The following is a 17217-nucleotide window of genomic DNA, read 5'->3' on the forward strand; positions in this document are numbered from 1 at the left end:
GCCACGGATCATTAGCTTCCCCTCCGCCCCTGGGCTCTGGCAGGGGGTGCAAACAGCAGGCATTGATATGTGAATTAACAGATTGTACGTCACATTTTAAGCAATGCACTAATAACAACAAACTACTCGGGGCAAAGCCGCCGCCCCCTGCTGGGCAGGATGGGTCATCGTGTGCCTTGGGTGGTTTTGTTATTGAGTCGGTGCTGGGTCCAATTAAACAGATCTTTAGTGCCAATGCCACACTGTTCTCTTGCCAGATGCGTGTTGCTAGCCGTCGATTTCAATCAGCCACCACTGTTCTCAGAACTGTGGCCAAGCGTCGGGTGTTATGCAAATGCCCGGGGCTCTTTTGTTTTGGCACCGGATGGTTTCGCCGTGTTTAAACGTCGGGATCTGGTTTGAATGACGGGGTGATGGGAGGGTTGCTTGGCTATTAGCGTTATTACCTTTTGAGAAGGGAGTTAAATGGAAGTGAGGAAGAGGGGGTGGCGGAGCGCTGTTTCTCATTGGTGGGCGGAGATTGACGGTGTCGATTTCCCTCTTCTGTATGGTTCATAACACCAGTCATTCTTTGATGTTTGTTGTCATTGCACACACACGCAATATTATACCCATGGATATACATTTGTCACATAAACACGCTGTATTGCGCTGCTATATTTGTAACTGCAGGACCATCATGCTTTGACAAGTGAATGGAGGGTTTTGATACAGTTTGCTTTTAGGGCTATTTGATGTGTTCGCTCAAAGAGAGCAATTGAGCTGATAGACTGTAGCAGGCTGTGGTCTTTTGCAATCCTTTATAGGTGGGACCTGAACTGTTCACCTTCTCTTAACCTTAAATTTAACCCCGGCATCATACCAGAAGCTCTCCTGCACCTTAAAGGAGTAGTTCACTGTAAAATAAGCCCCCATTGACTTTCCATAGTAGGAATAAAAAGGACTATGGAAAGTCAATGGGGGCTTATTTTGAAGTGCACTTCTAAGTTAACAACTTAGGTCTCTGAAGCAAAAGTCTAATTCATGGGAAAGTATGGAGGTGATGCTCGAGCTTCAGATGATAACCGGTCGTGCGTGTCTGCTTTCAGAATACAGTAGTTGTGGAAAAGTCCATTCAAGATCTGATGAGTCTGATGAAGGATCTCAGCGCATATTCCAACCAGTTTCTAGAGATGGTGTGCGACAAACTCAAGGAGTACAAGGAGATCTGCAATTCGGCTTACAGGTAATGAAACAACATTACACGTAATCGTAATATTTAGTGAAGTAAAGAGACCATTCCAAATACATTTAATCATCATTTCTAGATATATTGTGGCCATTTGAGCCAACTAAATCAAACCTCAGGAGTGACATTAAGCCATCCAACAGCAATGTGAAAGATTGACAGCATGGCAAGGTTATCGCTTGAAAAATATTTTTATAACTTTTCCTAAATACATGTACAAATATTGTATTGCTTAAAAGTGAACTTGTTCTCTTTGCATTATTTGAGGTCTGAAAAAATACAGAGCATCTTTTCTGTTATTTCAACCTGAATTGTTCACAAAATGATACAAAAATGATCATATTGCCTACAGTAAACACATTGATAAATAGTAAATTCAGAAAAACGTTAAATATTTTGAAATGGTCTACACATTTTTCCGCAGCTGTATATAAGCTTTAGCCACTGCTGTAAAACATATTTAATAACACATGTCATTAAATTAAAAATGCTGTGTTTAATAGAATATTCCATGACAAGTGATAATACTTTCTTGAACGCAATAACGTTACATTACAGACATTAATACAACCGTCTATTGCATTCCATAACACAAAGATACTTAAAAACATCCCCCAACAAAAGATGAACTACAGGTACTATGAAATTTTACCCAAAAGAAACCCCCAAGGACCATGTTAGACAGCATACTATGTGTCAAAGCGTAACGCGCATGTGTTTGCATACGGATGATCGGTCCATTCGTGTATTTAAGCAAAGACTGTGACTGTGTGTCCGCACACATATGTGTAAGTCAGCGCGGGGTCTGAACTGAGCTCAGTCATGGGAAAAAAGTGCAGTAGAAGCCATTTCCTCACACAATAATCACAGCCCACCAATCTGTCTCTTTCCTGACACGTTCTCTTTGTTCTTACGCCGCATTACTTTCTACATGATCTGTTCTATCAATCTGAGCATCGCAGACAAAAACAGTTCACTCATCCGAGCTCTCGCGATCCTAGCCGTGTCATCAGAGCCGTTCTGTGGAGCGCTGTTCAGCTGTCACCCAGTGCACACTTTTAATGGCCTGCTTATGTCATAGTAAAAGGATTAATCTGAAATTGCGTTCGTTTTGCTACTTTGGCACTTTTTGCGACATTAGCATGAAATGGAGCTTAACAAAGCCCTCAGCCAATCACAAGCGTCGTTCCTTATATAGCTCTCAACAGTGTTTCATGATAACTTCCATTAATTAGTCATTAACAAACCATTAATGCTTAACAGCTCAGTAGTTCATTGCAGTACTTTAAAATGTGAGAAAGTAAGTTTGAGGACACTTTTTTACTATTTGGCGAGCATAAGAATCTGTTTGGCATAACGGTTAAGGGGTGTGTCCCTGCGTAAAGGTCGTGTTTTGAATCGTTGAGCCTTGGTGCTAATGTGGGCGTGGCCAGTTCAAATCCTGCTTGGAACAATTACATTATGCTTTCTTTTAACAATCTTTTTTGTATTGTCTTTGCTATTTTGGATTAAGACAACTAAAAACAAGAACTGAACAAAAAGAGTTGCATTAGTTTTTTTTTTACTTTAAGATATCTAAGCAAGATTCTTAAAGTATTGTGTGGTTTGTGTGAAGAGGTATCGTTCAGTCTGAGGAGAAGCTGATCATCAGTGCGTCTTGGGCTAAAGATGAAGATATCAGCCGCCTGCTGCAGTCGCTGCCCAATTGGGCCAGCATGACCCAACCGAGACAGGTCCGACAGAAGAGAGAGGAGGAAGAGGACTTCACACGGTAAGAATACATCTTTAATACACACAACAACAGATTTGTGGCACAAAGGCTATTTAAAAAAACAAAAGTGCTCAGTTTTATACAGTTACCATTGAGTTAAATGACTCATGCCATGATATAAGACTGTGATTATGGCTCTCACCGTTGATACACACATATACGGGTCAATGACCTGTTTTGTGTCCAAATTCATTATTTTCCTAAAAAGAATTTGAATAAATACATGTCATATATCAAATGGATCTACAATATGTCCTTTATAAGAAACCCTTTTCATTTTATTGAAATTCAATAGATTTTTTGAGTTTTGGTGTTTGAAAGACCAAAAATGTCAGGTGGTGCGACCGTCCGAACATACAAACAGAGAACAAAACTGAGAAATAAATGTTAATTTTCTCAATAAAATTCTTAATAAAATATTTTGGCATGATTTTATGTTAAATTTCTTCTATATGAGGGGAAAAATACTCAGTGCTAAATACATTAAATGTATATTATTTTAAATTAATATATGGTCGCACCACCTGACATTTTCTTATTTGTCATTGACCCATACACATACAAATGCATTGTCCCCAATGTGAGCTCACCACACAGATTCATCCGAGTGCACACAGTCTATACAAACACAGTCACACAGATAACAGCTCACATCCAAGCAGGTATAAATGAAACATAGTTAAATTTTCCGGAGGACATGCGGTGTGTAACAAATCGACAGGCCTATTTCTTTATGTAAATAGATCCATAAATGCACACAAACACACTTTTGTCGTTCTGTTTACAAAAAATTGTGTTTTTATTCTTTAACAAAATGATGTTATTTTTAGTTGGGTATTATTCAACCAGAGTCAGGAATTATCAAGGGATAAAATTTGGCCCTCATACCCTTAAACAGGAACAAATTCAACTGGAGACTCACTCATTTAAGAGCGTTCCACCATCCCCTTACACACAAACACACACAACTCTATTTTCAATTCTCTTGCTCTCTCGTTCTCTCCCTGTCTGATTTCCTCTCAAGTGCTCGCTTGAATTAAAGAAGACATAAGTATGAGAAAAACTGCGTTTGGACTAGAAGGTGGGGACCTCCATTTTTATCAAAATTGCCCTGAAAGTGCACCAGCGTCGGTCTGGATACAGGGCCCTGCAATCTTACAATAAATAAATGAACCGGTTATGTGGGACAGAAAAGCCAATCTATTGAACCTGTTGAAAGCTAAACGCCGCCGCAGAGGCTTTTATCATATAAATGACCCTGACAGTTTCATCAGCTAAAAAGGGATTACAACACGTGTACGGCAATCCTATACCGAGCGATAAAAGCTTGTTAAAAAGTCCACCGTTCAATACATGTTGCTTTTTATCTTACAGATTTACGGAAATTAGCCTCATGGATTTATTTCCACGTTCATTACAGACCTGTGGAGACTGAGGTCAGAGCAAATAGAGATTTGTTTTAATATCCTTCACCTTAATGCGGATCGCCTAATATGAAGATGAGTGTCTTCATGCGTTGTCGTGGAATTGTGCTGAGGTTTTGAGAAATGGAGGCTGGGAAAGCCTTTTTTAAATACACATTAGTACTGATGTGGGCATTTGGCATGAATCCAGTACTGAGGGAGTGCCAGCACTATTGTGCCCGGCACAGGAAAAAAACTCATGCACGCCCCTGTCAGCGTTTTTAGCCCTTAAGACTTCTGCTGCCCCTGCTGCTTCCACTTTCTGCCCCCTTTTAGTTTTACTGCCCGTGTGTTGCCCCTGTAGACCTTTTACATTAATTCTGCACCTCACGTCATCTTTATTGGACTTCTATTACTCTGTTAGGAACTATAAACCCCAAATTGGTAGTTGCATAAATTTACGTTTCGTAAATATGTTATCTCCTTCGGCTAAAAAGTAAAAACGTGACAACATCTAAGTCCTGTGTCAGCCTTCGTAGTGCTTCGAAAGACAGGGGTGGAGTTAGTTGTTGGTAGCAATTTCCAAATTCGGCCGCTAGATGCTGCTAAATTTCGTATACTGGACCTTTAACTTAAAACTTTTGCCCTATAAAATGCCACTTTTCTTCCAAGCACTTGTTTAATTAACTTCAGACGGCTTCTTTTCTGTTGAGCTGTTATTTAAATCCGTCTGTGTCAACTCCACGACCACCTTTAGCAGGGGATGCATTGAGAATAATGATAAAACGCTTTGAAGCTTTTATGAGGCTGGAAATTGGAATGGTTTCTCTCTGCTTTTCACAGGGCGGCGTTCGCTAAGGAGTCTGAAGTTTTGACGGGGAATCTGGGGGACAAGTTGATTCCTCAGAATGAGATTTTGAGGGACGTGAGTGATCTGAAGGCTCTCGCTAACCTGCAGGAGAGCATGGAGTGGCTCGCCTGCCGCCTCAAGGGGTTCTTAAGCAACCTCACCCAAAGCTCAAGTGAGTTTGTGTGTCTGTTTCAGAAGTTGCGTATGTGTGTTTTTAGATGAAAATCTCACCATTTATTCACCCTTGTGTCTTTCCAAACCTGTACGACTTAGTTTTTTCGGCAGAACACAGAAGAAGATATTTTGAAGAACTTTGGTAACCAAACAACATATACCCCCATTGAATTCCATTGTATGGACATAAAACCGCGGAGACATTTCTCGAAATATCTTGTTTTGTGTTCCACGGCATGGGGGTGGATAAATGATGACTGAATTTTTGTTTAAGGTGAACCATTTCGTCAAACTGTTTATGGGACGTGGCGGTATTTTGATCAGCTATAAACCAGCTCCCTTCTTCCAAAACAAAGCAAACGGTACTTTCCCGGAGGATGCTCAAGCTATTAAATGAGTACATATCTCGTTTAAACAGAATATTCAGCTTCACTTCTAGGATTCACTGAAACATCACCGCCGAGTGTGTGACGTCACCTCAACCACATAACTTAAACTTCCCACAATACCTTTCCAATTTCCTCCATTTCTTTCACTACCAAAACGGTAAATAAGCTATTTAAAAACTATTGTTATTGCAGGTTCTTGGGTGAAGACGGCTTCAGAGCGACTCAGATAAAAATTCAATAAGAGCGCAGTGGAGGACGTGGTGTAATTACCATTAGTTCTGTGCAGAAGCCGTAATGGAGTGTTTTATCATGGCGGGACAGCTTCAGCATTGTTCATTATTTAGTGTTTGCCGAGCTGATGGGACCGTCGCCGACGGAAACCCTTATCTCTGTAACCCCCCCTCAAATTGGATTTTATATTATGGAGCCAGTCAGGTATGAACAAGTCATTTTCTCCTGTCTTGTCTTGCAGACTAATACACGTTTGCCAGTGTAATGTGGGGGAGATTAAACAATGTCTCGCCAACAGAGACCGAGTTTTGAAGTGGATGGAGTGAAGAGAGTTCCTAGGGAGAGACAGCTTCTTTGCCCTTGTCTTTGTATAACGTAGGCCCACCTTGGTCAGGAAGAGACATCCTTTATGTACCTGATGCTGCCTTGAGGTGAAGGCGGTGTTTGTTGGGTGTTTGGCTGATGGACATTGAGGCTTGTCGGCATCGCTCAGTGAGTTTAATCTAAAGGTTTAGCTGTCTCGACTAAAACAAACACTCAGACCTTGGCGATAAGATGCGTCTGATAAACCTGCTGTCTGCTGTTCAACATCATTGTGTTGAATCTTAATGTGATCTTAATTTGATCCTGCTTCCAGTCCTTTTTTTGGAATAGATATCGATGGCCTTTGATTGGCTGTGTAGAATGAGAGACTTTGTGTGTGTCCACTTAACTATACTTTGGGGACAATTTGGTACCCCAAAGTGAGCAAAACTTTCCTTTGGGGAATGTTCATATTTGTAAAAATATAGGAATTGGGACATTTTTTTACATTTGTCCCATCAAATGCCACACAAAATTTGTGAAGCTTGGCTGAGTACTGCAAAAACATTTGTTCAGACCGTCAGAGACAAAATCGTCATGATTTCAATGAAGAGCTGGCGACAGGAGTGACCATTGGTGACAGGAAGTGGGCGTGTCTAGCAACGTGCAAATGCTGAGCGACTTTCCAAAGCGACTACCAAAAGTCATCTGTCTCTCATCTGTCACTGCATGGTTTGTTTAAAGATGTTACTAGAGCAACCAAAGCTAGGAACGCCTTCTAACGACCTAGCGAGAGACTAGCGATGGCGGTCTGAACGCTTAGTAACTATGTAGCTATGATGTAATTTGTAAGCAATATGCAGTGTAATAGATACAAATGCATTATATGTATTATCATCTTACCATGCCAACAATTGTTCTAATTTGTGGCAGTCCACATGAAAACAAATCCTGTAGTATACTCGAAAATGTACTATAGTATAATTACTGTAGTATTATATAGTATTCGAATGTATTAGGATAGTAAATAAATAAAATTTAGTATACTTCAGTTTAGTATTGTGCATTTTTTCCTATAGTAAAAGTATTTTTTTCATGCGGGAGTGCACATAATTCATATGAACAAAAAAAGGAATATGGGGGCCTTACAGCTTTTGGAAGGTCTTTGGAGGGTCTAACCCCTTTGAACTGTGGGAAGGGTATAAGTAAAATTATTTTAATGTAGCTTTTGTTACATACTTTGATGTCTATAGTATGCAGAGTTATAGGTTCAAAATACAATATAGTTATTAACATATCACCTTCACCATAATATCATTTCATGGTGGTCCATGTGAAAAATATTGATTAATGATCTCAGTCTGTTTAAGATAAAAACTAAAAAAAAAATCACCAATAAATGGCTCCAGAAGGAACTAACTTGTCCTTTGACCCTGGGTTGTTTTACCTCTGGGTCTTTATTCGGCCATTGCCCTTGTGGCCTTGAGCAGGGGCTTCAACCTTCTGACCTAGCTGGCATGACAGGGCAAAAAGACAAAAGTGTTGTAAAAACAGCTTTCCTCATTTCAGAAGCTCACCAAATCCATCATCTGCTTTCATACCGCAAGGCTCTCAGGAGATTCTGTTTTCTCATATCTCTGAACAGGAGCGTCTGTAGCCTTTAATGCCTGGGAGAAAGAGAGTCTTAGGTCATTTTGGAGTTTCTGAAAGTATCTTTATCAGCAGCTGTAAAGGTCTGTTTTCCATCTATTAGCATAAAGTGTGTGGATACATGTTTTAATTTCTGGAGTAGCTTCACATTTTTTCTTCCTTTATCTCCACCTCCCTCTTCCCAGTCGTTGTCCTGGAGGCTTAGTCGTGGCGCTGACGCGGTGAGGTCAAATGTCACAGGCAGACAGTGTCCACGCTCTCCCCCTTGCAGATGTTGCCGCTGTTACAGCAGACGAATAATTAACGCTCTCAGCCAATCACATGCATCATTCATGAGGCTTCTGTCTTTATCTCTCTCTTCGTTTCTCTATCTTCTCTGGTACTGCAGAGGTCAGATATCTTGCTTATTAGACCTCTGCGTTTCGCAGCCAGCGGGAGGCATGCGGTCGAGGCGATGCGGTTTTTCAGCAGCAGTTTTTGGGCTTTAACTATCATCACCCCGACAGCCAGTTAGATGGGGCTGTGTACCAGAGAATGATTGATCTACCTTCTCCCTCTCCATCTTTATGAGTGCCAGCCTCTCGCAGATGGCATCGAACAGACGCTTAGGCGAGATAGGATTTGAAAATAATTGGATCAGCTCGACTCGAGCGCACGACACAGATCTACGCAAGAGCCTATGAAACAAATTTAAAAGCCTATGCTTTAGTAGAAAAGAGCTGGGGGTCATGGGGGATATGCCAGTTTGTTTGCCACTCTAAATTGGCGGATCCTTGCAGCGCGGCCTTGATCATGGCATCGCGTTAGATGAAGCTTGGGGGTCCCATCGCTCTCTCACAGCCCCTGTGAGGGGCCCGGGGCAGGGGGTCTGGCACAGGCGGAGTTTCAACAGAGCAGCCATGGTTTGCCACATGCCACTGCGTGGCGTAACGTAGCATACGCTCCCTCGTATATTGACAGTTGGTATGTGTATACATGAGCACACTTGTTAAGAAACATGGACAAGATTCACACTAACTACATGATTCAAATATGCAGGTTAATTTATGTGCAGTGTTGGCTTCCAATAGATTGGAACACTCTGGAAAATCAAGAGTCATGGCGTTCACTAAGGGTTGATTTCCAAATTTACAAAAATAATTAAATGTATATTTTTCTGGCTGCACTCAAGTGGTAAAATAGTTTTGCTTTGATTGTCTGTGCAGAGACTGAAATTGATTAAAAAAGATCCTATCTCAACTCCGGAGAGGACCGCGAAGCAGTCTACATTAGCATTTTTTTAATTATTTAAAACGTGTGGCGCTGACGTTTATTTTCGAAAATAAAAAAAATCAAGATTACAGATTACTTTTCGGTATTTAAAGGGAAGGTTCGTATATTCACCCTCGTTTGATGAACACAGAGAAAGGTACTTGGAAGAACGCTTATAACCAACCAGTTCTTGGCCACCATTGACTGCCATAGTAGAACAAAATTACAATGCTATTCAAAAGTGCCCAAGAACTGTTTTCTGTCATACATTGTTCAAAATATCTTATGAAAATACAATTTTATTAAGACAAAATAAAACTGTAAATAAAATTAATAAAATAAAATTAATAATCTTGCTCTTTTACATACAAGAGAAGCGTAGTGGCCATGTGCTTTAAAGTTCCAAAAAGTACAAAACCGCATAATAATACCATAAAAAATGGTCAATTTACTTACTTTAGTCTTTTGAAACCATACAATAGCATTATGTGAGGAACAGACTCTGATTTGTTATTTTGAGAGTCCAAAGTAATTCAAACTTGGAACTGTCTGCTTAGTTAAGTGACACTAATGCATTGGAACGATAAAGATTTGAACTTCATACTATGAGAAAACATTTATGTTTGTACTCCATTATTTGGAAAACAAAAGTTTTACTCTTATGATGTGTCGGAATCATACAGAAATCATAAAGATCAGTTCTTACAATTTTGCAAGCTCCAGTCACCATTCATTGTGATATGAATAAAAAAAGCCAACAAGAACAAAATATGCTTTAATATTCCACGGAAGAATCCCACATTAGGCAAAAGAGCAGCAGAACATGTCTTGTGTGGTGCTTTGAAGAATTCATACAAATAGATTCAATAAATAACATTCAGTTTCTTTAAATAGAGTTTCAGGAAGAATGCAATGAAGTTTGAGGTTTCTTGGACCCGAAGCAGACAACTTGCTTGTGACTCTGGGCTGACAGTTCTATTAAGCACAGGACGTCATATCAGGGGAATTCTCTGTGCTCTTTAGAATGAAGCATCGGTCCCCGGTGGCCCCGAGCGTCTAATCTCGCACTTGGTCATCCCGTCTGTGTTTGCACTTCTTGTCTTCACGCGTTTTAAATCCTCCATGCCAAACGCACCCTTATCTCCCGCAGACCTTTCTGAGCTAAGAGTTACAGACAGACGGTAATTCACTGCAAAATGAGCACACACATACACACAGTGTCTCTTTCCATGTCTTTTGACTGTGACCCGTGTGGATGTATGTAATTGCCTCGTGGCAGTGCCCATCATCTTGAACAAACATGAGGGACCCAGGGCCATGTCAGCATCCATCAGCACGGCAAACACGCACACACACCTGTGCTTCTCTGCATAAGTGAATGTGACCTTCAGAAATGCAGAGACTTGCCTCCGAGATTTACAGGAAGTCAGTGCCCATCGCCATCTCTCTTGCCTCATTGATCGCCTAGTGTCGCGCTCACACACACAAACTCTTTTCGGTTTGATAGTCAGCCGGCGCTCACGTCTCATTGACAACACAGACTACTGCGGCAGATCGGTTGTGATGGTGTTTACGTCACCACTGCTGGTAAATAATATATTTCAGTTTATGTAGAGGTTGAACAAGATTAAGGGATACATCACCCAAAAATATAACAGTGTATCCTTCCCATCATCTCATTTCAAACCTGTGTGATTTTCTTCTACAGAAAAGAAAAAAGCAATTTTGAACATTTGTCGGGTTTGTCTTATAGCTCGGGCTCTCATATACGTGTCTATGTGTCTCCTCAGACTCAGACGCCCAGGTAAGCAGTGAGAGCGTACGCAGCCGAGAGCAGATCCTCCAGACGTTGACCGACCTGTCCAGATCCTTCCAGGACATCGCTGACCGTTGCTTGCTAGTTCTGCATCTAGAGGTCAGGTAGGTCAAACCACTCCATCTCACCAGTGCCTACAGTGATGTTGTTTCCAACCGTATTGCTTCAGAACTTCTAAAGATATGATATTTCTGTGGTGTTTTTTGAATCGTTAGAAGCTATAGGTGTTTATTTTTGAGTGAAACGTTCCGTTAAAACTAGTCTTCAGTCATCCCGCACTTAGTCAGCCCAGCACCCCCTCCAATAGGTCATTCTCTCTGCCCACGCCCTCCCTCCCGCTCACCCGAATATTCTCTGATATCGTTTAGCTGTGATCCTGTTTATGATTTGGAAACAATAACTGGCAGCCCCCATGCTACGCGTTATTGACTATTTCCATCAAGCAAATTTCCCCTGACAGTGCTTGAGGGTAAATTAAGCCATCAGAGAAGGTAAGAAGGAGACGGTGTAGGGTTTATGGTTTGGTAGCAGGGCGGCTTCGCTTAAAGCTTTTGTAATGCTGAATGTGAAGGGGGAGGTTTTATTGCAGCGCTGCTGAAGGTAGGACCACGGGAGGCCATTACTGAAACTCTCTTTGTTTTACCTTCTCTGTTTGTATCACTTTCTCTCTGTTTATCTACTGTAAGCACCAGGGTTATTATCATTAGCGAAAGCTAATACAACAATTCAAAGAAAATGTTTTGTTTAGGGAAATAAAAATACATCATTTATCAAAAAAAGATACTTGAGACACTTTTTGTGTGTTGACCCCAAGAGTAAATTAAAACACTGGAAACAGGTGAGATCAACAGAAGACCTCAAATACTGCAAAGAAAACAAGTTCGTATTCACTTTCAAGCAATACAACAGTAATATTTGTACAGGTATATAGGAATAGTTATTTTCGGTATTTAAAGGGACAGTTCACCCAAAAATGAAAATTCTGTCATCATATACTCACCCTCGAGTTTTTCTAAATCTGTATACATTTCTTTGTTCTGATGAACACAGAGAAAGAAACTTGAAAGAATGCTTATAGTCAAACAGTTCTTGGCCACCATTGACTGCCATAGTAAAAAAATTACAATGGCATTTTAAAGTGCCCTAGAGCTGTTTGCTGTCCTACATTCTTCTTTTGTGTTCATCAGAATAAAGAAATGTTAGTCACTTAAGTAAATAAAAATACAGTTTAAATAAATGATTTAGTCAAAATAAAACTGTAAATAAAAAATAGTATCAAATAAAATAATAATCCAAGAAAAGTGTTGTGGTCGTGTGCCTTAAAGTTGCAAACAGTACAAAACCGCATCAAAATACGATTAAAAATACTGCCAAATTAAAGCATTTATAAAATGTAAACTAATTATATATTAATATAATCACATTATGTTTACTGAAATTAAATGTGTAATTAAAAAAATTCTAGAAAACGAGAACGAAGCTAAAGATAGTGCATATAAAACAACTAGATAAAACAGCTTATGAAGTGAATGTTAAACTTAATAAAAAAATTAAATTAAAACTAGCACTTATACTGAGGTTTATAACCCCATGGACAAATATATATTTTTAACAAACACAGGTTCACATTACAGTCCATCATTCCAGTTCATTCACTCTCTATAGTCTGAAGCTTATCTGAGTTTATCTCGGGACCACTGACATCAAAGTGCCTTCAAAAACAATGCTTATAAAATCTATATTTGCATTTAGATGGGAAGAGTACTACACAATCCAAGCAGAATTCAAAATCCTGTAATCTCACAATCAAGCAATTCTGAAATCTGTGTTTGTATTTGTCTTGTAAAAATCATCCCCCGCCTGTTGTCTGTTCCCCCTCAGAGTCCACTGTTTTCATTATCTGATCCCTCTGGCTAAACAAGGCAACTACGCCATCGTGGCCAATGCAGCCAGCATGGACTACGACCCCCTGGTGGTGAAGTTGAATAAAGACATCAGTGCCATAGAGGAAGTGATGGGAGCCGGCCTGCAGCAGCACAAATTCCAGTATATTTTTGAGGGTGAGTGAGCTCCTGCCTTGACAGCATGTTTACATAAACTCTTTCTATTCACTCCCATCCTGACGGTGTCTGTTCTTGCAGGTCTGGGTCACCTGATCTCCTGTATCCTGATAAATGGGGCTCAGTACTTTAAGCGCATCAGTGAGTCGGGCATCAAAAAGATGTGCAGGAACATTTTCGTGCTCCAGCAGAACCTCACCAACATCACCATGTCGCGCGAGGCCGATCTGGATTTCGCCAGGTAGAAATACGTCTTCAGCTTAGCTAGTAGAGCGTGCCGCTTACAACGAAGAAGTCATTGGTTCAGTACTTAGGGAGAAAAATGTCATTCGATTTCAATGCATTAGGGACCGTTGAGACACGAAATGGGAACTTAATTTATTCTCTTGATGCTTCTTAACTCTTAATTCTCTTTTTTTCAACATTTTATGTGAATATTACTGAGAGAGCAGTAAAATAAAATAGATTAATGTGTATTCTCATGTACAAACGGTGATCAATGTTGCTGCATTTCTTGCCTTGATTAGTATAGCGCTGACTTATTGACAATCCACAATCCATTCTCTCTCTTTCTCTCTCCCTCTCCCTCTCCCTCTCCCTCTCTCTCTCTCTACACATAGCATGAAATAACAATGAAGATTCACTTATGTACCACACACATGCAGCTATGTGTTGAGTAGTTTTGTTGCAGGATTCATTGTCAGACATGTAAGCACGTAAGGATGCTAGTGATGCTAGAGATGGAGAAATGCCCACGAGGAAGAGGGGAATCGTTGGCCGCTCTCCCATCTGAATGCTTGCTGTGGGCGACTGGGCCAAGGACGCTGTAATAACCATCGATTTGAGTTAACGCCGAACGGCGCAGTGGCCAAACCCAGCGTCATTCCACAGTTGCAGCAGGCTTTGGACGCAGTGCCATCTAGTGATGAGAATCACAGCCATGATGCATTAACACTGCAGAGCTTGATTGTAAATGTGAAGGCTGAAGTGAGAAGTTAGTGTATTTGTCTTGATAAATGAGGGGTGTAGGTTGTGTGGAGAGGACAGTACCAGAGGAACTAAAACGTTGAAGTTTGAATTATGAGTAAACAGATTTGCAGATTCCCTATGAAGGTTTTCATTGCGATGACCTTGGACCCGATGTTGGTTCCTCTAGCAAAATCCCACCGCTTTAACTTTCACTACATGCTTGCCACACACACATACAGTACAGATACCATCTGCTCAAAGCCTTCGAGTGAGCCAGACCATGTCCCAGAGTCCTGCAGGTGCTTCAGAAATGTCTAATCAACGTCACCCAAATCTGGCAGGAGACTGCTGTGTGTGTGTGTGTGTGTGTGTGTATTTCATTAACTTAAGAAGCATGATGGATAAAATTATCAAGGATTAAAAATGAGAGTACATGTGGAACAAGCTATCCCATAACCTCTCCATACAGATATTCTCTAGCCTAGTTCTCTCTCTCTCTCTCTCTCTCTCTCTCTCTCTCTCTCTCTCTTCCATTGGAAAATGCTGGATCATTGAGGAAAGGAAATTTGTCAGTTCAGAGACTCTCTCAACTAGTTGACAGACATTTGGGGTTCAGAGGTCATGCCGTTGGAAAAGCACCTGTCTAGTGAGGGCATTTGTAAAGGCCGCTGGAAAATGACATTTAGCCACCGTGTCAAGGTGACGGGCTGGTCTGTTTACACCCTGGCTCCTGTGTGCTCCCGATAACCACTAAATAAACCCGCAGTTGCACCTGACAGGGCATTTCTCTTTGTGTGTGTGTGCGTGATGTGTGTGATTCTAAGATTATTTTTGTACCACTGTGTATACAATGGTCCCTAAACGTATACGGAAAATGAAACCGCACAAAAAGCCTGTTGTTTAATGTGTGTTTATCCCATCCTGTTAGTCAACAAAACAAATAAACCAATTACTCATGGACACATTTTCTTAAATAATGATATAAGATTATTATTTTTATTAATATAATTATTGTTTATTTTTCATGTTTATTTGTTCTTAAACAAGTAAAGCCTGATAGAAATTTTTGGTTTAGAAATACTTGTTTGGGGTCACTAAACGTGTTCTTGTAAATATATATTCTTTCTTTTCTCCATGATTTCAATCTCACTTTCGCTTGGAAAGATGCCATGAAAAGTAGCATTCACACGCACAATCAAACTCCCATCAGACACCAGTTTGTAAAACACACGATCAGCACAAGGCAGCCAACAGCTAGATACATTATATGATTGTGCAGCGGCACAGCAACGCTTTCCATAAACCATTTATGAGCCTGTTCCGCTTGCCATCCCATAATTCCTTCCGTCCAGCTGTTTTGTCTTCGGCAGACCAAAGCCAAGCATCCCACTTTAAAACAGACCAGCTGACGAAACCCATCTGCACGACGTTCCCATTACCGGGAAAATCGGACCCGTCTAGCGGGAGGGAACAGCCGGGAAGGCGATATGCACTTTTGCATGGAAAGCATTAGCGTTTGTTACCGTGGTGACAGGCGTGCGTGTTTATTTTGATGGAGAGGACCGTTTCGGGCATCTTGCCTGCACTTTGTCTCCTCCCAGCTGCTAACTAATGTGTTGTTGAGAATGCGCTGACAAAGGAAGCCCTAATGGCTTTAATATCGTACATGCTGGAAATTGGAGGAAATGAATTGTGCTGATTCCAGTCTCCCTTCACGCCAACATACATCTCCCAGCGTCCTTCGCTGCATGCATCATAAATTTGCTTGGTGCTCTTAGTACTGTTCAGTCTAATTAAAACTTAATGACACTCCAAAAAACACCCACACAAACACACGCACAGGTGCAGGTAACATGTGACGAGTTACCGTTCTTTATTATCTTCTAATGGGAGAGAAATTTTGGAAGGGAAGGAGAAGGAGGTGGTCTTAAAAGCCACTGAGAGTTAATCAGATTAGTAACTCGCCGCTGTTTCGCGAAACGCTTTTTAAATGCGTGTTTAATGAAGTGCGCCGTTTCGTGGTCGGCCTGGCGGTCCCAGCTGAACAGCTGGCCAGCTGCCTTCTTTATGTTGACCTCTGTGATCTTAATGGCGAAGTGAGCAGGTGCAAGAAAAATTAGGTGAGCATCTCTTCTCCATTGTTCTGCTTGGAGCACTAATGAGCAGACAGTGAAGGTCTGGTGAATTAACACCCTGGCACGAGAGTTACTGGGACACTGTACTGTCAGGCCTGTTATAAATGGCTGTGTTTTTTCAGTGTCAGAGATGAATGGAGGTTAATGGAGCTGGCCTTTTTCTGTCCTGCAGGTGCACTTTTGCTAAGATTAACACTTTCGGCACTTTGTCCTGGGTTTCTGGGTCCGAGTATTAAATCGGTTAAACATTGTATGGTGTGCTCAGCTGTTTTGTAATAATGTTAATCTGTTTTACCAATAGAGCTCAATATTTGATAAAAAAATGTTTTCCGAGCAGCGGTTCTCCGACTGGGGGGGCCCAAGATGGATCCAGGGGGGCCGCAGATTTTGGGGCATTTTATGAAATATTTAAGTTTGTAATACATTTTTGCAATCAAACATCAGAAAAATAAGCCTACCAACCAAAATAAATGATGTTCCAGCATTGTATAACTGAAAATGTTTTTGGTTTCATTAAACTTCTTCGTGTAAGAGATTAGTAGTTAAAAGTCTTTATTTGGGGACCCGCACAGCACTCTACACAAAGGGGGTCTTACAACAAAAACGCTTAAGAACCACTGCTTTAGAGGGCACATATGGTACAAGATAATTATTTTCAAGTTAGTAGAAGATAACGCGACTTAGTAACAGGTAGGGGATCTGTGAAGTCTGTGTTTTGTCTTTTATTTAGCTCTTCCTCTCCAGCTAGGGTCTCATTGCGGTTTCCATAGCAACAAAACCCCTTTTGGTCTTCCAGAAACTGAGTATAAGCTTACATTTTTTTAATGTCTCATTGCAGTGTTTCGACTTAAATGTTTTACATGTGTATGCAACACGAATCCAAAATATAGAAGTTCTTGTCACCTCCACAACGCATACATTTGTATTGCAATTGTACGTATGATCATTTACAGTAGCATGACACGTTTAATAAGCCACATCATTTTA

General features: G+C 40.8%; 1 protein-coding gene across 1 annotated transcript in view; it reads left to right on the top strand.

The window, feature by feature from the left end:
- The window catches only part of exoc4 (exocyst complex component 4), a 96663-nt gene that overhangs the window by 76775 nt on the left and 2671 nt on the right, over window positions 1-17217 (top strand). The window contains exons 12-17 of the mRNA XM_056748497.1: window positions 1089-1225; window positions 2844-2999; window positions 5246-5424; window positions 11041-11170; window positions 12948-13126; window positions 13208-13367. Coding sequence (XP_056604475.1) covers window positions 1089-1225; window positions 2844-2999; window positions 5246-5424; window positions 11041-11170; window positions 12948-13126; window positions 13208-13367 — 941 coding nt within the window. The remainder of the gene's footprint in view (window positions 1-1088; window positions 1226-2843; window positions 3000-5245; window positions 5425-11040; window positions 11171-12947; window positions 13127-13207; window positions 13368-17217) is intronic.

The sequence above is a fragment of the Triplophysa dalaica genome, chromosome 5 (genome assembly GCF_015846415.1).
Source record: "Triplophysa dalaica isolate WHDGS20190420 chromosome 5, ASM1584641v1, whole genome shotgun sequence".
Lineage (NCBI taxonomy): Eukaryota > Metazoa > Chordata > Actinopteri > Cypriniformes > Nemacheilidae > Triplophysa > Triplophysa dalaica.